Source organism: Takifugu rubripes, chromosome 1 (assembly GCF_901000725.2).
Source record: "Takifugu rubripes chromosome 1, fTakRub1.2, whole genome shotgun sequence".
Taxonomy (NCBI): Eukaryota; Metazoa; Chordata; class Actinopteri; order Tetraodontiformes; family Tetraodontidae; genus Takifugu; species Takifugu rubripes.
In genome coordinates, this window is record NC_042285.1 from 28,639,361 (window position 1) to 28,664,374 (window position 25,014).

At 54.2% G+C, this 25,014-nt stretch overlaps 4 protein-coding genes across 10 annotated transcripts in view; 2 read left to right on the forward strand and 2 right to left on the reverse strand.

The window, feature by feature from the left end:
* tmprss3a (transmembrane serine protease 3a) overlaps window positions 1-969 on the reverse strand; it is a 9,258-nt gene extending 8,289 nt beyond the window's left edge. The window contains exons 1-2 of the mRNA XM_029834479.1: window positions 876-969; window positions 87-121 (exon numbers count right to left, since the gene is read on the reverse strand). Coding sequence (XP_029690339.1) covers window positions 87-121; window positions 876-900 — 60 coding nt within the window. The 5' untranslated portion in view covers window positions 901-969. The remainder of the gene's footprint in view (window positions 1-86; window positions 122-875) is intronic.
* A 227-nt stretch (window positions 970-1,196) lies between these two features.
* ccdc93 (CCC complex scaffolding subunit CCDC93) lies at window positions 1,197-8,287 on the reverse strand. Of its 5 annotated transcripts, XM_029834247.1 has the most exons (27): window positions 8,132-8,287; window positions 7,706-7,819; window positions 7,521-7,615; window positions 7,270-7,381; window positions 7,098-7,196; window positions 6,887-6,943; window positions 6,714-6,814; window positions 6,344-6,361; window positions 6,115-6,151; window positions 5,959-6,045; window positions 5,831-5,881; window positions 5,661-5,747; window positions 5,470-5,586; window positions 5,316-5,378; window positions 5,163-5,236; window positions 4,836-4,917; window positions 4,600-4,674; window positions 4,467-4,538; window positions 4,288-4,396; window positions 4,140-4,222; window positions 3,994-4,031; window positions 3,837-3,921; window positions 3,645-3,758; window positions 2,299-3,543; window positions 1,847-1,972; window positions 1,678-1,781; window positions 1,197-1,544 (listed from the first exon to the last, which is right to left on the reverse strand). In XM_029834247.1, exons 1-24 carry the CDS (start codon window positions 8,216-8,218, stop codon window positions 3,487-3,489), a joined length of 1,914 nt encoding a protein of 637 aa, XP_029690107.1. In that variant the 5' UTR covers window positions 8,219-8,287; the 3' UTR covers window positions 1,197-1,544; window positions 1,678-1,781; window positions 1,847-1,972; window positions 2,299-3,486. The 5 variants fall into 5 exon arrangements, with proteins under 5 accessions (XP_029690107.1, XP_029690148.1, XP_029690061.1 ...); XM_029834288.1 differs by having other exon boundaries at window positions 1,678-1,972; window positions 6,714-6,811; XM_029834201.1 differs by having other exon boundaries at window positions 1,678-1,972.
* Window positions 8,288-8,918: 631 nt separating this feature from the next.
* Window positions 8,919-12,131, forward strand: LOC101072761 (U3 small nucleolar RNA-associated protein 14 homolog A). Of its 2 annotated transcripts, XM_029834128.1 has the most exons (4): window positions 8,919-8,985; window positions 9,268-9,533; window positions 9,973-11,027; window positions 11,151-12,131. In XM_029834128.1, exons 2-4 carry the CDS (start codon window positions 9,338-9,340, stop codon window positions 12,066-12,068), a joined length of 2,169 nt encoding a protein of 722 aa, XP_029689988.1. In that variant the 5' UTR covers window positions 8,919-8,985; window positions 9,268-9,337; the 3' UTR covers window positions 12,069-12,131. The 2 variants fall into 2 exon arrangements, with proteins under 2 accessions (XP_029689988.1, XP_029689934.1); XM_029834074.1 differs by lacking the exon at window positions 8,919-8,985 and having other exon boundaries at window positions 11,184-12,131.
* Window positions 12,132-15,080: 2,949 nt separating this feature from the next.
* Window positions 15,081-17,801, forward strand: insig2 (insulin induced gene 2). 2 transcript variants are annotated; one of them, XM_011613795.2, is made up of 7 exons: window positions 15,081-15,236; window positions 16,187-16,337; window positions 16,417-16,589; window positions 16,658-16,782; window positions 16,850-17,016; window positions 17,102-17,201; window positions 17,284-17,801. In XM_011613795.2, the coding sequence occupies exons 2-7, from the start codon at window positions 16,240-16,242 to the stop codon at window positions 17,323-17,325; spliced, it is 705 nt and encodes a 234-aa protein (XP_011612097.1). In that variant the 5' UTR covers window positions 15,081-15,236; window positions 16,187-16,239; the 3' UTR covers window positions 17,326-17,801. The 2 variants fall into 2 exon arrangements, with proteins under 2 accessions (XP_011612097.1, XP_011612102.1); XM_011613800.2 differs by having other exon boundaries at window positions 16,191-16,337.
* Window positions 17,802-25,014: the final 7,213 nt, after the last annotated feature.

Consider the following 25,014-nt stretch of genomic DNA (forward strand, 5'->3'; position numbering starts at 1 on the left):
TTACACCATTAGAATCAGCTGATTTCCTTTGATGTTTAGAGCAACGCGAGAAACACTTTTAGTTCAATGCTAATTAGCCGACTTACTGTGGGTGATGCTGAGTCAGCAGAAGTGCCTGCAGCTGCAAGACAGACAGACAGACACACAGACAGGCAGACACACAGACAGGCAGACACACAGACAGGCAGACACACAGACAGACAGACAGGCAGACACACAGACAGGCAGGCAGACACACAGACAGACAGGCAGACACACAGACAGGCAGGCAGGCAGACAGACACACAGGCAGGCAGACACACAGGCAGGCAGACACACAGACAGACAGGCAGACACACAGACAGGCAGGCAGACAGACACACAGGCAGGCAGACACACAGACAAGCAGACACACAGACAAGCAGGCAGACACACAGACAGGCAGGCAGACACACAGACAGGCAGGCAAACAGACAGACAAGCAGGCAGGTAGGCAGACACACAGGCAGACAGACAGACAGACAGACAGACAGGCAGGCAAACAGACAGGCAGACACACAGGCAGACACACAGACAGGCAGGCAGACACACAAGCAGACACACAGACAAGCAGGCAGGCAGACACACAGACAGGCAGACAAACAGACAGACAAGCAGGCAGACACACAGGCAGACAGACAGACAAACAGACAGACAGGTAGGCAGACAGACAGACAGACAGACAGGCAGGCAAACAGACAGGCAGACACACAGACAGGCAGGCAGACACACAGACAGGCAGACAGGCAGGCAGACAGACAGACAGACAGACAGGCAGACACACAGGCAGACAGACAGGTGACTGGAGATGAGCTGATGCCTGATGAGCTACAGACAGTCAGTTGTTCTCTCCCTACTCTTCTCTGCAGGGCTCTTCGTCATCCTTCCATCTCAGGCTGGAGGGTCGTTGGACCGTCCTCACCGTCTCCTCCGGGTGGTCCTGTGGTGCCTTTGCTCCGGCTCAACGTGACACCTGAGCAGGTGAGTGCTGATCGGGTGTCTGGACTCCGCCCCCTCTGGCGCTCAGGTTCCAGTGTTCCTGGCAGATGGAGGGATGGAGGGGGGGGGGGCGTCACTGTCCAGAACCCCGGACAGGTAAAGTAACCAGGCGTTTCCATGGAAACGCCAGCCAATTGTTGCGTAAGAAGGGCAGGAACTATGATTTGTAGGATTCTCCAAATGTTTTAACACTTTATTTGACCGGACAGCAGCACGTTTTAGTTCACATCAACGTTCAACAGTCGACTCTTGAAAAACCTCTTTTATTTCGAGCCACGAGAATAAAACAACAGCAACAGTTCTGCTGCTTCAGCTAAAACCGTCTTTGGTTGGGGTGCTGGTCGTCATGGTGACCACCTGGGCAGGAAGTGCGTTGAGGCCTGGTGGCGCCCGACTCTGTTGCCCCTCCTGAGCTCTCCTCTGTGGGACAGAGCCAGGAAGATGCCTGGATGGACCAGGGAGGAGAAGGTCGTGTAGAGGTTCTCCTCCAGGTTCTCCTTCAACAAGCACTCCTCAGAAAATTCTTTCTAAAAAAAAAGAGGACGAGATGATCGTGACATTTATGCTACACGTGCTAGCCACAGTTCATGTGGTGCCAAAGGCTGTATGGTTAGCATGCCAGAGGTCTCCAGTTAGCTTAGCTTAGCTTCCGGGCCGTACCGCTGCGCGCGCCGCTCCGTCTGCGCTCAGACACAAATATAAACCGCTCTCGACTCCTTTGATCCCCACGACGCCGCGTTTGAGGGCGAAAACCTTCACCCAGCCTGGAGGACAGAAGCGTTAGAGCGGAGTCGTGCGGGGCAACGCACGCACGCACGCGCTGACTCACAGTTGGCGTCGGCCTTGTGCACGCCCCCCACCGTGCCATTGGCCAGAATCTGCAGGTGGTAGCCAATCCCAGCGCGGCAGTAGAGCAGCTGAGGGGCGGAGCCGTCTCTGATTGGAGGGCTGGAATCTAGCGGAGAAAAGGGGGAATTTCGATTTAAATGTTTAAATCTTTGACGCTCGGACTCATCTGACGGCTCAAAGATTTAGTTTCACACTTTTTCACATCGTGGGATTTTAATTCCACTCAGTTTTTGATACTTTTATGAAATCAAACGTACTTTTTGTCAGCGTGAATCATAGAAACGTCCTTCAAATTTTCATTTCAAGCTTCAAAGTCAAATTTATTTGCACCAATTTGTCAGTTGATGTTTTTCTATAGAAAGAATCAACTTTGTAGGATCCATAAATCATCAAAGTTTAGACTTTTGTTGACAGTTTTGTCTCCTGTCTCACCTTTTCCTTTCAGCTCCTTCATTTGCAGCTTCCAGACCTGAGCGGCGGCGGCGTTGTCGGGGGCAACCGCAGCTTCCGCAGCATCCAGCAGCAGCAGCAGCAGCAGCAGCAGCAGCTCCGTCACAGGAGCCATCAGATCACCTGTGTTCCACCAGCATTCATGGCCAGCAATGAGGAGCCACAGGCGCTTCACGCCGCCTCCTCCTCTTTTATCAGGTTCTCACGCGGAATAAAAAACATCTTTATCAGGAATCGGGAGGCATCAAATGTGGGGACGGAGCTCCGTCAGGTGAGCTGTGACGTCACCGGTGGGTGTGGCCTGAACATCAGGGTGTCTCATAGCGCCCAATCAGGGCTGTGACGGGTGCGTTGATATCACAATCAATGACACACACACACACTCACACACACCAGCAAATGTGGGTCAGATTTCTGAGCACGTTTATGTAAATTCTTGAAAATAGGTTGAAATGTAAAAAGAGAAAAACTTTAAAATGTCAGAGTGAAAAAAAATGTTTTACTCTAAATAATTAAACCAATAAAAAGGGTCACAAAAGGGAAAAACATCACATTTAAAAGACAAAAAGTTAGATGTAAAAAGAAAGAAGGTTTGATAAATGATGAGTAATAAACGAGTGCGTGCACGGCGGCGAGCGCCCCCCCGACAGACGTGGAGCTGCACAGGACGTTTCCGCCACAGATCCATCATGTGACTTGTGATATCGCCAATCAGCACACAAACACTCTTATCTGACACCAGCTTTTATTTCTCGTACACGCTGATCACAAGCGTCTCAGACGTGGACACGACCGACGGTTGAGTCACGATACGGCCGCAGTCGCTGACTTCTGTTAGCGCAGTTAGCTCAGGCGCTAATCTACATTAATGGAGCTGTGCTGCTAACCGCCACCGGGGGCATCAACAGGTTTTGGGGTGATGGTTGAGCCACAGCTGCAGCGACCACATGTCTCCAGATGTGTCAGTGGTGGTTATAAAAGAGAAACATGCTAACGTTATCGAGATCTCTGATTGGCCGGTGATTTGAAGGCATTTGACTTGGCACATGTAGGAAGTGAGCTCATAATAAGGACACGTCGGGAATACATGAAAGGACTCTACTTGTTTCTTGCTTTAGCTTTGCCGACGTAGCGTTCCGCGGCGTGAGTTCACCAGCAGGTGGGGCTACGCTACGACGCTCCTTTAGCTCTCAGCTTGGACAGCAGCATCTCGTTTTTCCGACATTCCTACAAGCAAAGGGATCAGCCTCAGTGGCGGCACATGTGGCAGCTGTTAGCGTTAGCCCGGCCATTGAACGTGAGAACATCAACATCTCAGGTCTTCTCACCTCCTTAAAGTCTTTGACGGTTTTGAAGTAGAGTCTCTGTTTGTCCAGCAGCTCCAGGTACTCGTCGTTCAGCTGGTCTCTCCTCATCTTGTTCTCCTGCTTCTTCTTCTCCAACTGTGAAAACAAAGTCCGTCTTGTTGGATCTGAAGGCCCCGGTTAGCTCAGCGTTAGCGTTAGCGTTAGCACTCGGACCTTGATGCGGCTCTGTTTGATGCCCTCTACGATCTGCTCCATCTGTCGCAGGAACTGCTCCTTAGCAGCGGAGGAGGACATGGCTCTGAGGACAGAACAGGGACGTCAACACGCCAGTCCCACGCGTGCTCGTCGTCACGCACGTGTTTTTACTCACTGCTGGAAGTTGTCGTGAATGGAGTTGAGCAGATTCACCTGTGGAGACGGAGAGAGAGAGAGAGAGAGCGAGCGTTGGGCTGAAGGCCTGACCGTGCTGCCTTCACTGACCTCCTCCTCCAGATTGACCGTGCTGCCTTCACTGACCTCCTTCTCCAGATAAACCTTCTTGTCGTCCAACGTGTTGTAGAGCGTGAAGAACTGCTTCGTCTCTTTGTGCGTCGCCGACACTAGAACACAAACGGAATCTTGGCGACTGTCTGGCGTCTCTGGACCTGCGGCGGACCCGCCTCACCTTGGCTGTAGAGCTCCAAGAACCTCTTCTGGTACTGAGTCAGCTCGGCCCGACTCGGCACCTCGTCGATCTTCCGCTGCAGGACGGCGATTTCACGGTTCCTCCGAGCCTGAACGCAGACGAGAGGTTAAGCGGGCCGAGCGCCACCTGCTCAGGTGCGGCGGGACGTGTGGCGGTACCATCAGCAGTCGGATCCTCTGCAGCTTCTCCCGGTCGGTGTCGCACTGTCGGTCCATCAGCTGGTTCCGCTCCTGGACCACAGGCGGCAACGTGAGCGAGCGTGAAGATCAAAGGCACAAAGGCAGAACCAACCTTCTCTTCCTCGTTGTCCTGACCCGACGCCGCCTTCAGCTCCTCGATGTTCTGCTGCAGACGGACCATCTCCTCCTGGACACACAGGCCGCGCCGGTGAACAGGCACGAATCGCCATCACCAAAGACTCATCCGTCAGCGTGTGTGTGTGTGAGCGTGTGTGTGTGTGTGTGTGTGTGAGCGTGTGTGTGTGTGTGTGTGTGTGAGCGTGTGTGTGTGTGTGTGTGCGTGCTCACTCTGCAGTGCGTCCTGAAGTCCTGCTCCTGCTGCTTCAGGTTCTCGTTCATGGTCACGAGGCCCTTCAGCTTCTCCAGAACGCTGCTCACATGACACGATGACATCATCAGACAACCGCCCCTCAGCCAATCACAGCGCTCAAATGAGCCTCGGACGAGCATTATTTCTATCCTTATGAGGACCTGACATGAGGCGAGAGGCTAACGAGCGTTTACACCCGAGGACCGTTCACAGTCACCTGTTGACCCCAGGAGCAGGTGTGACTGTGGGAGGAGCCACACAAACAGGTAAAAAGTGAAGGAAGTGACGGGAACCAGAAGACTCGCCTGCTGTTGGTCTGCTGCTCCTTCTCCTCCAGAGACCTCAGCTGCTTGTCCAGCCTCTCGGAGTGTTCTGTAGCCTTCACACACACACACACGCACACACACACACGTTACCGACGGCCGGGCGGGGCTCAGGTGTGCAGGAACCTGTCCCACCTCCACCAGCTTCCCTTTGGCCTCCTCACAGTCGCTCTTCATCTCAGCATGTCGCACCTGCAGCTGTGAAGGTGCAAAAGCGTCCGATCACGTCTCCAGCTGTGACGGGGACAGAACCAACCCTGAGACGTGCTGATCCAGGATCAGCCCTGACCTCCTCCAGCTGCTGCTTCCTCTGCTGGATCTGTTTCTCCAGCGACGCCACGGCTCTGCGGTGCTGCTGCAGCGGGCCGAACCGGTCCGGACGCTCCTGCTCCGACAGCTCCCCCTGCTGCGGGAGGCAGAGGTCATGTGACGGCGGCGCGGCGCGGACGCGTGCACCCGGAGGCCACGGCTGCTGCTCACCTTCTCGGCGTACTCGGACGCCATCTGTTTGATCTCCTCCGACTGCAGACCCACGATCTGGCCCACCGCGCTGGCCGTCAGCCGGCCCTGCCAGCAGACAGACAGGGAGAGGAGTTCAGCCTGGTCCTGAAGCAGCTGAAGGTCCGAGAGGACAACCTGGCTCTCCGTACCTCCTCGCTGACCATGGCCGCCATGTTGGTCATCAGGGATTTAATCCTCTTCTGAAAGCAGGTAAACAAACACGTTGGAGGGGGGGGGGGGGGTCGGGGGTCGGGCGGGATGGGCGAAACCTTCTCACCTCCTCGGCCTCCTGCAGCTCCGCCTCCTCAGACACCTCCGACGCCCCCTGGGAGAGGCCGGACGCCGACGCCTTCCTCTCGTCCTCCTGAACACAGACGACAAAGACGTTACCACGTGGGGAGGTCCCACTCGGAGCCGAAGACGGCGGACGAACCTTCTCTCGTTCGGCCTGTTTGCTGAATCCGAATCTCCTGCAGGAAAAGAGCAGAGTGAAAAGGCCGCAGGTTCATGCAGAACCAGGGCAGCATGCCACGACTTCGCCATCATCATCGCCATCATCATCATCACCACCACCACAACGCTGAGAGCAGGTGATCAGCTGTGCAACACGCCACAACATGCTTGAGACACGGGACACGCCGCTGCACACGGGTCATACTTACAGCAGGAAACCCGACAGTCTGACAGGAAACAGGTACACATGTGAGCTGAAGACACTGTGGTTGCTATGGTGACAGCAGGCCAGCATGAGCTGCGAAGGCTTGAAATTAAACTGGATCCAAACGGGTCACTAACAGGTTCAATCAAACCCGGTTAAATGTGACACAGCATCATGTGACCAGCGTGCCACGTTAGCCACGCCCACCCACTCCAGGAGAGCCTATGAGAAGCTACCAATCAGAGCAGAGTGGGCGTGGCTGGAGAGCAAATGTGGTTCTTTTTAAATTGACACATTTCCAAGTTGTTTTATTTGTCAAACGCGGTTCTGAATGCTGCAAATGTACCAGTGCCACGTGTGAGAGGGCGTTTTACCTGCCGTACTCCAGCAGCGTGGAGTGGACCCTGGACTCCTCGTCCAGCAGCTCGCCCGCCTCCCTCTGCCGACGGTACTTCCGCTGAGGTTTGTACACCTCCTGGAAAAACCGTCAAAAACCCTCCAGAGGACTCCGAGTGTGTGGGAGGAAGCTGAAGAAGCAGAAACTCACCAGCACGTCCAGGAGAGCTCTCGCACCTTTGTCCTTCCTCTGGAAAAACTCTTCATCCTGTCACACCAGCATCAACCAGTCAGGTGACGCTAGCCCGGCCACAAGCTCGCTAACGCTAGCAACACTAACGACAATCTGAGCTCCATCCCGCCATTTCATCACTTCCTCCCTGAGCTCTCCCACCTTCCCCTCTGGGATCAGGCGTCCGTACCTCCGGAAGTCTGTGAGTCTTTTGGAACTGAGAAATGGAGAAAGCTCTGACGTAGTCGCCCATCTCCTCTCGGGTCTCGATGGCTCTCTTCACCAGCCACTGTCAGGATTCACACAGGACACACGGTCAAAGCAAGGTCACCTGAAGGACAAGGACGCGCCCGCTGCCGCACCTGGATCACCGGGAAGATGTGGATGAAATCCAGGCCTTGGATCTGATGCGGCTCCAGGCGATGAGGACACTTCATTTTTGGAAGCACAGACACGATTTTCTCTGTCAGAGCTCTGGAAAGACACGAGGAGAGGAAGCAAACCTTTCAGATTCCAGTCGTTTTGCTGGAATTAGCAAGAATGAAAACAACATTTCGACAGAATCCGAGCAGATGTGGAGGAGCTGGAGCCGGAGGAAATAAGCAACTCTTACATTTTCTGTCCAATGGTTGAGTTTTCTTGGAAGAGGAGATCCACGTCGATGTCAAAGTTACAGGTGGTGATGCACCAGGTCATCCCGCCGACCACCTGAGGAGGTTCACACACAGCCGCCGATCAAGTAAGGTTGCCTTTCATTATTGTGGTGTGTGTGTGTGTGTGTGTGTCTGTGTGAGAGACCTTATCGAATGGTGACAGTCCTTTGATTCGAGCTCTAAAGTACCCAGCAGCCACCAGGAGCTCCAGAATCTCTGTCAGCTTGATGCTCTGCTCTTCATCCTCTCTGGTTTCCACCTGAAAACTCACCATCATCATCATCATCATCACTACCATCATCCTCCTGCCGAAGTGCTCTGCAGCAACGGCCTCCATCGCCGGAGCTGCCTGATCTCAGCAGATGATTTGGCTACAAGTGGCACAATTTCAGTGAATCCTCCGTAAAAAGTTTCTCTAAATTCTCACATTTGCTGCTGGTTCGTTTTAATGCGACTCAACCCACCGAACGAGCCCTTAGCCGTTAGCCGTTAGCACCGCCCGCGGACACGCGGCCTTCCGGTCTTTACGCCAAAGCTTCGTTTTCACACACTTCCACTAAAGCCGCTTTACCTGGATCACGTTGCCGTCCTGGTCGTACTGGTTTCCTAACTTCGAGCCAGTTCTCACTCGGTGGAAAACAGACGCAGCCGCCGCCATGTTGAACGGAAGTGTTGCTGGCGGGTCACGTGATCGCCCCGGGTCACATGATTGCACCGCGTCTCGTGGCCGCACCACTGAAATCAGACAGACAGACAGACAGGTTTATATACCCTTTACATATCTGTGAACTCTGTAAATACAAACATATAGATTGATATCTTAAACATATATCATTGTGTGTGTATATATTGTTTATACCCATCACAGTTTTATTCGCTACTTAAGCACTTCTGGTTGGATGCTAACCGTATTTCGTTGCCTTGTACTTGTGACATGTGTAATGACAATAAAGTTGAATCTAATCTAATCTAATCTTAAATAGCCATTTCTTTCTGTAATATTTCATGTAATTACATTCAAGGCCACCAGGGGGCGTCTGAAGATCAGGAATCAGCGCAGAAGTAAAAATAGTGATAAAATAATAAAGTCTTTTAAAGAACAGACGAGAAATAGTTAATCTTAAAACCATCATTAGAGTAACTGATATAGAAAAATAACCTTTTCCTGAAAATGTGTTAATTTCTCCCAGGAATGTAAGAAAGCTTGTTTTGATTGATCTGTAGAGTCATTTGTACTTTTATCTGTGTGTCAGGTGTAATTTCAGCATGAAATCCAGTGTGAGGGGCAGAATGTTGCTCAGCACTCAGACCAAAGGAACTGGTTTTGGAACAGAGTTCAGTTGTTGCTGCTTTAAATCCAGGGACGCTCACGGGTCAGGGTGCCCCTGAGCAAGGCAGCCCAGTGCTCCTGGTGGTCCACTACTGGTGGGTTAAATGACGAATTTGTGTGCACAAATATTTTGGGTTTTATCCTGTTGAAAGTGTTACAGTAACAGCGTAAGATCTCCACTCTTGTTCATATCTGCTGTTTCTCCTATTCAACTGTTAATTAATCTTAAATCTGCTGTTTTCTCTGGTTCTGTATTGTAAAATTGTATATCAGAAAACTCAAAGACTGTTACTCCACAATGATTCCCGTATGTGTTTCACATCAGAATAATTTACTGTGCAGTTTAAGAGAATTGAGTCAGAGTCGTTTTGCGACAGCGCGACGCGCTTCGGCGATTTACGACAGCGACTCGGTTTACGGCACACGTGTGTTGAGCGGCGCTGCGACATGGCCAAAGTTGTGGAGAAGAAATCGGCTAAAAGGAGGGTGAAGAAACGGTCGAAGGGGATAAAAGAGAAGCCCGAGGTGGCCTACGATGAAGAGGAGGAGGAAACAATCACGAGTGAGGAGGAAGAAGAGGAGAAGGACGGAGAGGATGAACGAAAACACCGGAAGCTGCTGGAAGCCATCAGCTCTCTGGGAGGTGAGAGAGGAACCTGGGTCCTGCTCCAGGGTCCTGGACCTGGGTCCTCCTCCAGGGTCCTGCTCCACGGTCCTGGACCAGGGTCCTGCTCCAGGGTCCTGGACCTGGGTCCTGCTCCAGGGTCCTGGACCAGGGTCCTCCTCCAGGGTCCTGGACCAGGGTCCTGCTCCAGGGTCCTGGACCTGGGTCCTGCTCCAGGGTCCTGGACCTGGGTCCTGCTCCAGGGTCCTGTTCCAGGACCTTATTCGACTCGTTTTAAGGAAACAAAAATCACATATTTTTGCTGTAAATTGCGGTTCTGTTTCACGTCAGTTGAACCATTTATTAGCATCAACAAGTGTTTCTTTGTAAAGCTCCTTTTAGCGTCCAAAACGATCGTTTTAATTGAAGCTAATGGACCAGTAAACACTGAAAACGCTGGAACTCCCGTGTGACGCAGGTCCGAGGAGGAAGCGCGTGGCGGAGCGGTCCGAGGCGTCGGTGCAGATGTCCGAGTTCACGGTCACCACGGCGGGGGAAGCGGGTGACCAGATCGACCTGTCAGAGCTGATCGGCACCGTGGAGCAGACGCCTGGGGGACCGAGCAAAACCGCCAAGCAGCTGAAAAACCTGCAGCGGATCAAGAAGACCATCGAGAGTCCGCTCAGCAAGCAGCAGAGCCAGAAGATCCAGCGGGCCGTGGCGTTCCAGAAGGCCTCGGCAGAAGTGAGCCGCTGGAGCGGCGTCATTAGGCAGCACCAGCGGGCCGAACAGCTGGTCTTCCCGCTGAACCAGGATCCATCAGGACCCAAACCCATGGAGAAGGTGGTGATGGGCTGGAAGGCCCGGACGCCCCTGGAAGAGGAGATCTTCTCCCTGCTGACCGCCAACAAGCAGCCCATCGATGACCCGGTCCTGACGCCTGCCGATGAAGCGTCTGTGCGAGCCATGAGCCTCGAGGAGGCCAAAATCCGGCGGGCTGAGCTTCAGAAGAACCGGGCCCTGCAGTCCTACTACGAAGCCCGGGCCAGGAGAGAGAAACGCATCAAGAGCAAGAAGTTCCACAAAGTCCAGAACAAGGGCAAGAAGAAGGAGTTCCTGAGGCGCTTTGAGGAGATGGTGAAGACGGACCCGGCCGCGGCTCTGGAGGAGCTCAGCAAGATGGAGCTGGCCCGGATGCAGGAGAGGATGTCCCTCAAACACCAGAACAGCGGCAAGTGGGCCCGCTCCAAAGCCGTCATGGCCAAGTATGACCAGGAGGCTCGCCGGGCCATGCAGGAGCAGCTGGAGGTCCACAAGGAGCTGACGGAGAGGGTGGTGCAGAAGGAGGAGGAGGAGGAGGAGGAGGAAGAGGAGGAGAAGCTGCCTGAAATAGTGAACGATGCTGAGCACGGAGGTGACTCTTCCAACCCCTGGATGAGAGGAAAACTGACCCAAGAACCACGAGAGGAGCAGAAGGGTGACAGTGCAGAGCTGACCGGGCAGGAGGAGCAGGAGGAGCAGCAGGAGGAGCAGGTTTGTTCAGAAGACAGTTCAAATTTCACTGATGCAGAAAACAAATGACTCTTTCCTGTAACTTCATTTAGAAACATCTCAGCTGCAGCGCTGCTCACTAAAGCTGTGTTGATTTGTGTTTAGAGTGTCGGGCTGCAGCAGGAGGAGGAGGAGCAGCAGGAGGAGCAGCAGGAGGAGCAGGAGCAGGAGGAGGAGGAGGAGGAGGAGCTGCTCCTCAGGCAGTTCCAAAGCAGGAGGAAGGTGCGTCAGGAGCAGTTTCACCCAGGACCAGAGGAGGCTCCACTGGAGGAGGCAGAACTTCTGGACCAAGAACACACTGGTGATGTCCACCTGGTGGAGGCCCCGCCCCCAGCGGGAGCCCCGCCCCCAGCGGGAGCCCCGCCCCCCACAGAAACTGTGGCTCCAGTGCGGAAGAGGAAGAGGCGAAGAGGAATTGAGCTGAAGGAAGTCCTCACAAAGGGCACAGTGGAGGTTCAGGCCCCCCTGCCTCTGTCCGTAGAGGAGGACCAGGACCGTGAGGAGGTCCAGGACCGTGAGCAGGTCCAGGACCAGAGAGGGCTCATCAGGGAGGCCTTCGCTGGTGACGATGTTGTTTCAGACTTTCTGAAGGACAAAACGGCACAAGAAGATGCGGCCAAGCCGAAGCTGGTGGACCTGACGCTGCCGGGCTGGGGCGAGTGGGGAGGGGTGGGGCTTCAACCGTCCCGCTCCAAACGGAAGCGGTTCCGGGTCAGAGCGCCGCCGCCCGCCTCCAGGAAGGACACGAAGCTGCCGGCCGTCATCATCTCGGAGAAGAGAAACGGCGGCGTGGGCGTCCATCAGGTCAGCACGCTGCCCTTCCCCTTTGAGAACCAGGAGCAGTTCGAGAGCACCATCCGGGTCCCCACGGGCCGGACCTGGAACACGGAGCGCACCGTCAGGAAGGTCACCAAGCCCCGCGTGGTCACCCAGCTGGGCTCCATCATCCAGCCCATGGCTCGTGAGGAGCTCCTGAAGGACAGACGGCAGAAGACTGTTGCCATGGCAACGAGGAAGCTGTGAGAGGAAGTCTTGTTCAAACTGCTGCATTTCCCAATAAACTGTTTAAAGACGCTAATTAACACAGATGAGTCCAAGTTTTGATTGATCAGAACCTTCCTGGGGGGTCAGAGGTCAGGATGGCTGGGGAGGCGGGGCTGCTCCTGAAGACGAAGGTTGACCTTTGACCTCGCTCCTGTCCCGTTCTGAGCCTCCTCATCGGGCTGATGTGGGTGATGTTTGATCATGACCTCAAAGTTCTGCTCAGAACTTCCGTTTGGCTTTTAGTGACGACCAAAGAACGGTCACGTGACTCAAACCACGTGGCAGCTCCCCCTCGTGCCCTTGAGCAGAGCTGAAGCCTGTCGGGTTCTATTCTCCCCGCAGAGCAACGGCGCCTCCTGCTGGTCCCACTGGGGACAGCAGCAGCGTCTCTGGGACCGGAACCGGGTCAGTCCTGTAACCGGGTCAGTCCTGTAACCAGGTCAGTCCTGTACCCGGGTCAGTCCTGTACCCGGGTCAGTACCGTAACCAGGTCAGTCCTGTACCCGGGTCAATCCTGTAACCAGGTCAGTCCTGTACCCGGGTCAATCCTGTAACCAGGTCAGTACCGGAACCGGGTCAGTCCTGTAACCAGGTCAGTCCTGTACCCGGGTCAGTCCTGTACCCGGGTCAGTACCGTAACCAGGTCAGTCCTGTACCCGGGTCAATCCTGTAACCTGGTCCGTCCTGTACCCGGGTCAGTACCGTCCTGAAACACGTGCAGCAGCCCACAGGCGGTGACATCTAATGTTGACGTCGTCGTGAACTTCTGACGGTGCTGCGTCACCTGTTGTCATGGCAACCCCACCCCTCCAGCGTGTCATGTGACCGCGCTGCGGCCTGACAGGTGTAGGATTAACTTAGTTAGGGGCCGAGCTGCTCATGCACGCCGGATTAAATTAATGGAACAAATTTGCCTCCTAATTAAGATGAAATCGGTGTCAGTCGTAACCTTGCTGCGCACTAATTATGTACAAATGATTTATCATCTGTTTCGTCCCGAGCAGCGCCGGGCTCACCTCTCCCATCGGCCGGCCGGCCCGTTAAAAGATGGCGGCTGATTAACACTGACAGGTGATCTGTGAGGAAGCTGCTCGGCCAATCAGAGCGCAGCAGCCCCCCCGCCTTAACCTCCATCCAGGCTCCTGCGGCTCCGCTGCTCACAATGAAAATAAAGAAGCTGGATCAGCCAAACCAGCCTTTTTCAGCCCAAACGGTCCCACAACGTTGATCAAACGGGACATTTTAATCGGATTAATCAATATTGGTCACATTAAAGGTTGGTTTGTCTGCTCGTGTTGGAGTCCGAACAAGCTGATCCATGTAGATCTGATCGATCGGGAGATCTGATCTCAGAGAGCCGCTCCAGCTTTAGATCATCCAAACCTCACTTCCAATCATCGTTCGGCGATTTACTAAACGAGCGTTGCAGCTAAACGAGGGAACTGCAGGTGTCGGAGTGAAGCCCCGCCCACTCGCCAGCGTTTACCTGCCCAAACTGCTGATCGCTGCTTCCTGTGCTGCTGCACAAGAACAAAAGATGCTTCAGCTTCTGCTGTCGGAGCCAAGGTTCTTCAAAGGTTTCGGTTTCTCCAGCAGGGGGAGCAAGAGATCAGAACTAGCTTAAACAAAGCGCGGCGGGCTAAAATGTCCAACATAAGCACAGCTAACCGGGACACTCCATCTTATTTGCTTGCGAGTACAGATACATTTGAGCGGCTAGCGGCTGTGATTAGCATGAGAATGCGAGTCCCTGGCGATGTTCAGGGACACGCCGGCCAATCTGTAATCATTGTTCCGCAGGCGTGCTCACGGGGGAACCGGGGGAACCGGCCTGCCTTTGTCATTATCCTTCAATATGCCAGCGCAGGCTGCCAGCAGCTACATTAGCATTTTCCTCCTCACTGTGGAGGCGTCACGCACACAATGGCGAGATGTTCTTCCTGACGGTTCCTCCAGGAGCCTCCTGATGTGGCGCCGCCGGCCCCTGGTAGTCTGACGGGTTCATCGTCCAGGTGAACGTGGGCGTGGCTCCAGGGGGCGCCGTGTCCACCTCTCATCACCACAGGTGGGTCTGGAGAGCCCAGAATCCTGAGGGGGACCAGAACGGTGGGTGGGGAGCCGTCGTGGGGGGTCAGAGGTTAATCACTGACAACTGGGAGCTCGCCGGGTCATTATTTTCAAACTGCAACCTTCCAACGGGGGTGACATTTATGAGGGGGGGTGGGGGCGGGGCAGGGGGCGGGGCCAGGGCCCCCATCAGTCACATCCATGAAGAGGAGGGTGATGGATTGAATCCTGGCCTGTTCACCAGTGGGGCCAGGAGGACCTCCAGGAAGCCCTTGACAACTAATTGAAATCTGGGTCTTTGTCGATCAGGCTAATTATGGGATGGAGTGAGTCTCCCCCAGAGCATCACTGACCTGCCAAGAGGAAGAATCTTCCATCAATGATTGACTGACAACAGACAATAGTCAGGCTGATCCGGTCCCCACGGCTGGACGTCTGGTGTGGAACCCAGGATCCCTCATCACATAGATCCCATAGATCCCATAGATCCCTCCATTAACACAAAGCTGGAGAGCAGGATTTGGCAGATCTTTCATTGGAAACAGATCAGTCATGCTAGATGTGATCTAACCTGAGCTAAACTGATCTAACCTGAGCTAAAATGATCGAACCTGAGCTAAACTGATCTAACCTGAGCTAAAATGATCTAAACTGATCTAACCTGAGCTAAAATGATCGAACCTGAGCTAAAATGATCTAAAACGAGCTAAAATGATCTAACCTGAGCTAAAATGATCTAAAACGAGCTAAAATGATCTAACCTGAGCTAAAATGATCTAAAACGAGCTAAAATGATCCAAACTGTCCTAAAACGACCGGATCTAAGGCGAACAAACGACGTCATTAGTAAATAAAGAGGAAATCCAGTATAATCACGATCTTGTGGATTAGCCGATCACGTGCTACGTCAGTAACGCGGTGACGTCATCCATGCGGACCCGGTCCCAGCTCGTCACCGCAGAAGCCGGAAGTGGTTCTGCTGGGAGCCAGAGGCCCGGGTCCTGGTTCTGGGCTGCACGTTTACAGGGTTTGGACCGCTGGATCAGTCGGGGAATGTTTCGCTGCTGCGTCTCAGTGTTTGTGAGTGTTGGCCGACCGGAAGTGGCCGGTAGTCTCCATGCTAAAGGTTGCTAAGCTAGTTAGCAACATGGAGCCGCCTCAATGACCATGAAGCTAACTCCGCTGTCGATACACGAGCATAGATTAGTTAAAGAGCGATACTTTCGATTGTTTTTATCGGGTTTTTAAAGTTAAATCATAGTTAAAAGTGTGTCTGAGGCTTCACAGTTTAGCAGCTAAGTTAGCTTCAGTATTAGCTAGCGTGTCTGTAGCTGCTGAATGACCCCTAACAGCCCGATAAATATACCACAGCTTGTAGTTCACTGGTCGGTTGGTGCTAAAAGCGTCTGTTGCTGCTGTGAATGTCTGGAAAATGAGATTTAAATGAGATTTTCCGGGTCACTTGCAGACCTGCAGGGCTGGTGGGTGGATGATGTCCTGGTGGGTGGATGATGGTCCTGGTGGGTGGATGATGGTCCTGGTGGGTGGATGATGGTCCTGGTGGGTGGATGATGTCCTGGTGGGTGGATGATGGTCCTGGTGGGTGGATGATGGTCCTGGTTGGTGGATGATGGTCCTGGTGGGTGGATGATGGTCCTGGTGGGTGGATGATGGTCCTGGTGGGTGGATGATGGTCCTGGTTGGTGGATGATGGTCCTGGTTGGTGGATGATGGTCCTGGTGGGTGGATGATGGTCCTGGTGGGTGGATGATGGTCCTGGTGGGTGGATGATGGTCCTGGTGGGTGGATGATGGTCCTGGTGGGTGGATGATGGTCCTGGTGGGTGGATGATGGTCCTGGTTGGTGGATGATAGTCCTGGTGGGTGGATGATGGTCCTGGTGGGTGGATGATGGTCCTGGTGGGTGGATGATGGTCCTGGTGGGTGGATGATGGTACTGGTGGGTGGATGATGGTCCTGGTGGGTGGTCGATGGTCGTTGGGTGTCCTCAGCAGATCTCTCATCCTGCAGGTAGACCCTAACCCCGTGAAGACGACACAGCTGGTCTTGACTGAGACTCCCCGATGTCCCGGACCCTGACGGCCATGGGAGACACCAGGGCTTCACAGCCGTGGCTGCACCGTCCTCCACGTGGTCCTTATATCTCCTCCATCACCAACAGGTTAGCGCCGCCTCCATGGAGGCGTTGAGCGTCTCGTGGTCGGGCTGTGAACGGTAAACGGGGACGTTCTGCCCCTCAGAACCACGAACCTGCTGATCCGGGGGGGCGTGCTCTTCTCCGTGGGCGTGTTCCTGGCGCTGGTGCTGAACCTGCTGCAGGTGCAGAGGAACATCACCCTCTTCCCTCCTGACGTCCTCAGCAGCATCTTCTCCTCCGCCTGGTGGGTTCCTCCCTGCTGTGGAACGGCCGCAGGTGCGTGACAAACGTCTCCAGGTGTGCTCCACCTGTATCACTGATGCTCGCTGGCTCCTGATCCGCAGCCGTCATCGGGCTCCTGTACCCGACCATCGACCGCCGTCTGGGAGAACCTCACAGGTTCAAGCGGGAGTGGTCGAGCGTGATGCGCTGCGTCGCCGCGTTTGTGGGCATCAACCACGCCAGCGCCGTATCCTTCTTTGTTTGCTCAGACGAGGTCAACGCCCCTGAGCGCCGGGACCTTAACCCCCCTCCAGAAGGTGGACTTTGCCAACAACGTGCAGCTGTCTCTGACGCTGGCGGCGCTCTCCGTCGGGCTGTGGTGGACCTTCGACCGCTCGCGCAGCGGCTTCGGCCTGGGCGTTAGCATCGCGCTGCTAGCTACGTTAGCCACCCAGCTGCTCGTTTACAACGGAGTCTTTCAGTAAGTTGATGGCGCAGCGGCGCGGCGCCCCCTGCTGGGCCGACGGATCGCTGGTTACCGGTTCATGCTGACGTCTTGTGTTCAGGTACACGTCGCCGGACTTCCTGTACATACGCTCGTGGTTGCCCTGCATCTTCTTTGCCGGTGTGATAACGATGGGGAACATCGGGCGGCAGCTGGCCCTGGTAGGTGTTGGTGCTGGTCCACAGAGGTCCAGAACCTGGACTTGATGACTCGGGTAATGGTTGTCCTGATCCTCCTTTTCAGTACGAAGATAAATTCATCCATGAGAAGAGTCATCAGGACTGAGGGTGGAGGCTCTGCCAGGACCAGGACCAGGACCATGGCCGGGGCCAGGACCAGGACCCTGGCCGGGGCCAGGACCATGGCCTGGGCCTGGGCCAGGACCAGACCAGGGCCAGGGCTGTGCAGCCCTACTTTAAACCAGGATCTGGATCTGGAGCGGGGCCTCCAGGACCGGTGTCTGCTGACTGTGCACGTGTGTCCATCACACACGCCAAATCTACTGTTCAGTATCTTCAGAACTTAACCGGGACCAGATGTGGATCCTGGCCGGTGGGACTGTTGGTGCTGTTTTGGTTCTTCTCAGGATGCAGCTGTGGATCATCAGGCGCCTCACCAGCGGTTCTGATGGGAGGATCCCCAAGGACGCGGATCACTGGGACCTCCTCGGTGTTAGCAAAGGTGGCTTCACCTCTGAGCTGAGGGACGCGTCCCGGGTCTTCAGAGTCCAGAACAATAAAATCAGTGTTTTTCTAATTGGGTCCAAAAACGACTTTTTTCTGTCCACTGGTTAAACTGGTAACCACCCTAAACTGGTGGGTCAGTTAGCTGTGTTGCATGAATGTGTCCCGTCTCCTCGTGATTCACCTGAGTAAGCTGCTAAATTCTTCCCCTTCCTGTGTGTTATTGTTGGAGGCTAACTAGCTGCTAAAACAAAAGGCGTGATGTGTCACCGCTGTAGAAGAGCTAAACTGTGCTAATGAATCCATTAATCTCTCCATTTAGCCCTGACAACCAATTAGCGTCCCTCTGAAGAGCCTGAACCTCCTGCTGGTCCGTCAACACCTTCAGACCATTTCACTCCTCAGTTGTTCCGCATGTTTTCAACTGAAAACAGCTGTTTGATCAGCCTGACTAGCGTGCTAACATGCTACTTTAGTGTTAGCATGTCCTAAAGTTTGTTTAAATTGAGAATATTATTTTTAAATCTCCGAATAAATGTGCTTGAAACTTCAGGAATGATTTTAACACCAGATTAGCCTTAATTTACCCATTTAAACGAGCTGTTTGCGCTAATTAATCAGGTGACTTCCGGCCAGCGGTCCCTTAACAGGAAGTCACGTGACAGAATAAGAGGAAACGGAAAAAAGACGCGAAAGATTTCCCGCGGAATCCAGGCTGTTGTGCTACTCGGTTAGCAGCGTTAGCATCTCCAACAGGTAAGACGGTTGTTGCTAGAAAAGAAACGCAGTTTGTAAAGTAACATTTGTGATCTTTGGTAGCCTCTTCAGCTAATGCTGTTAGCTTTAGCATACACAGTTCTAGAAGGTTCTTGAACAGTTAGCATAAATCACACAGGCGTGACACGCGGCATCATGCTAAACCGTGATAAACGTGCTGCCGTTCACCTTGGCTGTGTTTTTCACACCTGAGGTACCAGGACCGATAGAAACATCAGTACTTGTGAGGCCCGACGCTCAAACGGGTAGAACCTGTTCAGCGGCGCCCTGACGTGGGTCGGCGCCTCCATCCGTGCTGACCACCAATCACCTGTCAGCCACGGGATGGTGTAGCGGCGTGATGGCGGCGGCGTGATGGCGGCGCCTCTGACAGTCCCAACTCGCCTCTGATGGATTTTAATGGTGAAATATTGATTTGAGGTCCGGCGGCGAGGCGACGGAGGGAGAACTGGTCCCGATCCATCATCCTGACAGGAAGTACCACAGAAGAAGAAAACCTCAGCGGATGTCCCACAGGAGCAGTGGCTCCTCATGCATCCCATAATGCACTGGGATAAGCAGCGCACGGCGACGCTCCCGACCCAACATCCCTGGAAGAGGAGCTCCTGTGAGAAGAAGAGATCTTTGTCCTCGGCGACGAATGCTAACTGTGTTAGCGGGTATGTTGAGCAGATCACAGCTGACAGGATCAGCAGGATCTCCAGGAGACGTCCCTGTTTGATTTAAGTGTCTCTCAGGTGGAGAGAGAGCTCAGGTAATGTGTTGTGTTCCACCTGACTGCCCCCAACACACACACACACACACACACACACACACACACACACACACACACACACACACACACACACACACACACCCTCTCGCCCGCTAATGGGAAGCCATCAATCACAATCAGCTGCTGCAGCGTCCACGTCCCCTCGGCTCTGGAAACGAGCGCTAATGGACTTTTGTTCCGTAGTCGTCATTTTTGTAGCTGCACCACCGAGGCTTCGCCGCGCTAGCGCGTCTTTTAATAGACCACAGAACGACCGTGAGGGGACGAGGACGGGGTCAGGGACGAGGACGAAGATGAGGACGGGGTCAGGGACGAGGACAGGGACGAGGACGAAGATGAGGACGGGGTCAGGGACGAGGACGAAGATGAGGACAGGGACGAGGACGAAGATGAGGATGGGGTCAGGGACGAGGACGGTGGGACAGCGGTTGACGGTTTAGTCCAAGGCAGAAAGTTTCGTTTCGTTTCGTTTTCTGCCGCTTATCCAGATCCGGGTCGGGGGGCAGCAACTCCAGGAGGGATGCCCAGACAGCCCCCCCCCGGCCACCTCCATCAGCTCCTCCGGGGGCCCCCCAGCCGCTCCCAAGCCTGGTCCTGGGCCGGCCACGAGGCCTCCTCCCGGTGGGACAGGTCCGGAACACCGGGAGGCGTCCGGAAGGCGTCCTGGCCAGATGCCCGAGCCACCTGGCTGACTCCTCTCGATGTGGAGGAGCAGCGGTTCTGCTCCCAGCCCCTCCCAGATGTCCCAGCCCCTCCCAGATGTCCGAGCTCCTCCCAGATGTCCCAGCTCCTCCCAGATGTCCCAGCTCCTCCCGGATGTCCGAGCCCCTCCCGGATGTCCCAGCTCCTCCCAGATGTCCCAGCTCCTCCCAGATGTCCCAGCTCCTCCCAGATGTCCGAGCTCCTCCCAGATGTCCCAGCTCCTCCCAGATGTCCGAGCTCCTCCTCCCAGATGTCCCAGCTCCTCCCAGATGTCCCAGCTCCTCCCAGATGTCCGAGCTCCTCCTCCCAGATGTCCGAGCTCCTCCCAGATGTCCGAGCTCCTCCTCCCAGATGTCCCAGCCCCTCCCAGATGTCCCAGCTCCTCCCAGATGTCCGAGCTCCTCCTCCCAGATGTCCGAGCTCCTCCTCCCAGATGTCCCAGCTCCTCCCAGATGTCCCAGCTCCTCCCCCTCTCTAAGGCTGAGCCCGGCCTCCCTGGGGAGGAAACTCATTTCAGCCGCTTGTATCCGATCTCGTTCTTTCGGTCACCACCCAGCGTTGATGCCATGGGCGAGGACCGGGACGTAGATCCACCGGGACGTAGCTCCACCGGGACGTAGATCCACCGGGACGTAGCTCCACCGGGACGTAGCTCCACCGGTACATCGAGAGCTTCGCCGTCCGGCTCAGCTCCTTCTTCACCACGATGGATCGGTTGAGCGCCCGCATCACTGCTGACGCCGCTCCGATCCGCCTGTCGAACTCCCGTTCCATCCCACCCTCACTCGTGAACAAGATCCCGAGATACTTGAACTCCTCCACCTGGGGCAGGACCTCCTCCCCGACCCGGAGAAGGACCATGGACTCTGAGGTGGAGGTGCTGATCCGCATCCCTGCCGCTTCACACTGGGTCGTGACCCGTCCCAGCATTTGTTGGAGGTCCCTGTTCGATGGTGCCAGGAGAACCACGTCTGACGAGATCCTCCGCCCACCGGACTGGACCTCCCCTCCCCGGCTGTGCCTGTGATGAACAGAAGAGGCAGAAAGTCCCGTTTGGAAATGTTGACCTAAATGAACGTGTGACTTCCTGCCGAGCGTCTCTGTTAAACGTTATAAAGTTAAAGGTTGAAATAAAGTGGTTGGCAGTGACGTGCTAGCATTAGCATCTTTAATTTGTGCTGTTTCTCTCTATTCAGCTGCTAACTAGCGACTGTTGCTATCAGCTAAAGCTCCTTTATCATCGGTGCTGTTCTATAAACACACCTGCAGGGGGCGCCGCGACCCGAGGCCCTGTGGAACTGTACATGTGACCCAACACCTGTTGTGATTGCGCACACACACACACACACACACACACACACACAGAAGGAGCAAGTTTAAGGTCAAAGGTCAGGATAGCGTCATTGTTTTATCTTCTTCCTTCTGTCTGGTGTCAGTCAGCCTGTCCAGTTACCATGGCGACCGGGCTCCCCGGGTTGTGCTGGTGTCTCACAGAAAGAGGAAACGCTCGACGCTTCTGCTGACATCAAAGGGAGCAGGAACAAAGGCGTGGTCACGCGTGACCAGGCGGGTTTTGTTGCTCGGAGCCGAGTCTCCGTGGTCGTCTGGGGGTCCAGACGGGCCGAGACCAGAGCAGAGCCGGGCGGAACCGGTCCAAACACATCAAAGGAGGCTCCAGCGGACGACCGTGGTGATGATGATGATGGTGGTGGTGGTGGTGGTGAAGACAACCATGATGATGAAGACGACTGTGATGATGATGATGAAGATGACCATGATGATGATGATGACCGTGATGATGAAGACGACCATGATGATGAAGACGACCATGATGATGATGAAGACGACAGTGATGATGAAGACGACCATGATGATGATGAAGACGACCATGATGATGATGATGATGAAGACGACAGTGATGATGAAGACGACCATGATGATGATGAAGACGACCATGATGATGATGATGATGATGAAGACGACCGTGATGCCGTCCACAAACAGGAAGTTGGTCTTTTCTGCTCTGTGGTTTCTCCCTGGTAGGGTGCAAAGCCTGGCTGGATTCCAGCCGTCATGGACTGGACTTGCCCATCAGAGGAGGTCAAATCCAGTCCTCGAGGGTGGAATTCCAGGATTTGCATCCTACCAGGGAGAAACCGCCACCACCACCAAGGTAAATGGAGCCCCAGGTGAACGTGGTTCCCTGTAGGACAGAAGGTCTGGCTTGGATACGGCCCTCGAGGACTGGATTTGCCCACCCCTGCTGTCGACCATCCAGGCTACTGGCACCAGCAGCTAGCACCAGCAGCTAGCACCAGCAGCTAGGTCAGATGCTATTGTTCTTCGGCGATTCCTCTGACTTCACCCTCCTCTTCCTCCACCAGGGGGCAGCGCACGTTTCTACGGTCACCAAACATGTTGAAAGGGAAACAAAATCTGTCCGACAGTTTAGCATTTGACGCTAATGTTTGAGGGAACTTTGATTAAAAACAGTCGCTCTTACACAGGAGGAAGCGTCACCATGGCGATGCTGTGTGACTGCACTGTAAAATGGTTGTTAAACACCTGTTGGCTAAACATGTGCTGTTTTTCTGTTAGCGTGTCGACGCTAACGACCACGCGTGACTCAGGTCACGGCCTCCATTAGACGCACTCGCCTCCTAATCCTGACTGAGCCGATCCCACCGCCGTCGCTACACGCTGCTGGTCCAACACAAACCATCAGTGTGTAATCCACTTAGGTGTGTGTGTGTGTGTGTGTGTGTGTGTGTGTGTGTAAGAGAGTGTGTGTGGTCTCCAATATAACAAAGTGTAACAGCAGCTTTCATGGTCAGCAGCTCATAAAGGGGCTGAGGGAGTTGAGCTAACAGATGCTAGATTAGCTAATGTCTGGCTGCGTCTGTAACCTCTTTTTTTAACTCTCCGTTTTCTTCTATTCTAAACTTGCGCCACAGTTAACTGGGTTTGTCGCTAGACTGTTAGCATGTGACTAGCGTCAGTGCTAAATCAGATCATCGTCTCTTTGTCTTATTCGATTCGTTAACGAGAACGAAATGTTGAACCAAATGAGCATTTTCATCATTGGTTTCTTCCTTCCATAATTACCTGGAGGGGAGTTTGATTATTCGCAGACTTCCAGCCTCCGACCGTGGAACTGCACAGACCAGGCCTGAAGTGGGAGGAGTCACGCCGCCGCCGCCGCCGAGTCTCAGGAAGCTTCATGTGTTCAGAGACACTTAGAGGCTTCAGCACTGTTTAATCCTGTAGAAAACCTGCGACAAACCCAGAAAAACCAATTTAAAACGCATAAAGGGACCAGTAACACACACACACACACACACACACACACACACACACACACACACACACACACACACACACACACACACCACTGATGGAGATCAGGCTTATTAAGAGGCTCTTATTGTCTGTGCTGTCATGGATACGCAGACACCCCCCCCCCCCCCCCCCCTTCCCCCCCAACACTGGAGTCAGAGCCTTCAAATCAATTATTCCCTCTACACACACTCTCACACACACACTCACACACACACTCTCACACACATACTCACACACACACTCTCACACACATACACACACACACACACATTCTCATACACATACTCTCACACACACACACCCACCCACACACACATATACTCACACACATTCTCACACCCACCCACACACACACACACTCACTCACAGGTGCAGGTTGTGCTAAAAGTGCCGCGTCATCATTGTTAGTTCCAGCGTGCTGAGTCGGGCCCACTGGTGCTGATGTTCCAGCAGCTTCATGTCATGTGTGGAACACACAAAGGTTCTGACGGTGCAGCAGAACCTGGACCTCCAGGTTTGTTCTGGGGCTCCTGAAGAGCAACGGTGAGTGAACGACCCGACCTTTGACCCCCAGGAAGCCCCACGCTCATGAAACAATGATTTGTGTTCAGGAACCTCCTGCGGAGGAGCCGACATGGGCGACGCCCCCAGACGGGGGGGCTACCGCTGCACTTGACCCCCCCGTCTCTGGGGAGCCGCCCTCATGTTGCCCCGTCAGGGTCGAGCGACCTTCTGGCTGAACGCCGCTCAAGACAAGAAGACAGTTTAGCTAAGCAGCGTTTGTCTGTGTTCCTGAAGGCAGCAGCACATGAAGGACAACCTCAGGAGACCTCGTTGACCTTGAACCGTGTCCCCCCAGGCAGGAACACGGTGTCCCGCCCCCTCCGATGGGTCCAGGCAGGAAATGAGAGTGACAGGATGAAGCTCGGTGATAAACAAAAAGGTTTGCAGGTGAGGAGACACACACAGAATGTGTAATAGAGCCGGCGGGGTTATCTCCCACAGACCCTGAACACAACAAAGCTTCAGTCTGGTCTGGAGCGAACACACTACCTGAGTGTATGTGTGTGTGTGTTTGTGTGTGTGTGAGAGAGAGAGTGTTGTATAGAAGCCTTGGACCACAGGAGACCCCGGCCGACACTGATACCAGACCTCTTTAGCAGGTTAGCGCCAACATAATTAAAAAGATAAACCTCGTGAACAGGGCACACAGATAAGAGCTGTAATGAGAGTGAGGAGGCTGATCAGCCAATCAGAGCAAGCCAGGAGGGTTAGGGGGCGGTCCCAGGGGAAATAAACCCCGACCTGTCAATCAAGTAGCAGAGATAAGTGAGGATGTGGAGCCCCGAGCTGATCCGACGAGTTTAGCGCTGTCGCATCAGAGGGAAACACGAGCTGGTGACACCCAGCGCTGCTACCACATGCTAACACCTGGCCGCTGCTACCACATGCTAACACCTGGTCGCTGCTACCACATGCTAACACCTGGCCGCTGCTAGCAGATGCTAACACCTGGTCGCTGCTACCACATGCTAACACCTGGCCGCTCCTACCACATGCTAACACCTGGTCGCTGCTACCACATGCTAACACCTGGCCGCTCCTACCACATGCTAACACCTAAATCGCTGCTACGACATATTTTTCTTATCTTTTTTACAATTGATACTGCATGTGCTGCTCTCTCTCTCTCTCTCT

Excerpts from the sequence above, each read along its gene's own strand:
- ccdc93 (XM_029834247.1), bottom strand. The coding sequence starts at position 8,218 with ATGGCGGCGGCTGCGTCTGTTTTCCACCGAGTGAGAACTGGCTCGAAG. Across the intron at positions 5,237-5,315 it reads CCAAAGGGAAGCTGGTGGAG|GCTACAGAACACTCCGAGAG; the intron begins GTGGGACAGGTT and ends GTGTGTGTGAAG. Across the intron at positions 3,759-3,836 it reads TCAAACAGAGCCGCATCAAG|TTGGAGAAGAAGAAGCAGGA; the intron begins GTCCGAGTGCTA and ends TTGTTTTCACAG.
- LOC101072761 (XM_029834128.1), top strand. The coding sequence starts at position 9,338 with ATGGCCAAAGTTGTGGAGAAGAAATCGGCTAAAAGGAGGGTGAAGAAA. Across the intron at positions 9,534-9,972 it reads AGCCATCAGCTCTCTGGGAG|GTCCGAGGAGGAAGCGCGTG; the intron begins GTGAGAGAGGAA and ends CGTGTGACGCAG. Across the intron at positions 11,028-11,150 it reads AGGAGCAGCAGGAGGAGCAG|AGTGTCGGGCTGCAGCAGGA; the intron begins GTTTGTTCAGAA and ends ATTTGTGTTTAG.
- insig2 (XM_011613795.2), top strand. The coding sequence starts at position 16,240 with ATGTCCCGGACCCTGACGGCCATGGGAGACACCAGGGCTTCACAGCCG. Across the intron at positions 16,783-16,849 it reads GCATCAACCACGCCAGCGCC|AAGGTGGACTTTGCCAACAA; the intron begins GTATCCTTCTTT and ends ACCCCCCTCCAG. Across the intron at positions 17,202-17,283 it reads TCGGGCGGCAGCTGGCCCTG|TACGAAGATAAATTCATCCA; the intron begins GTAGGTGTTGGT and ends CCTCCTTTTCAG.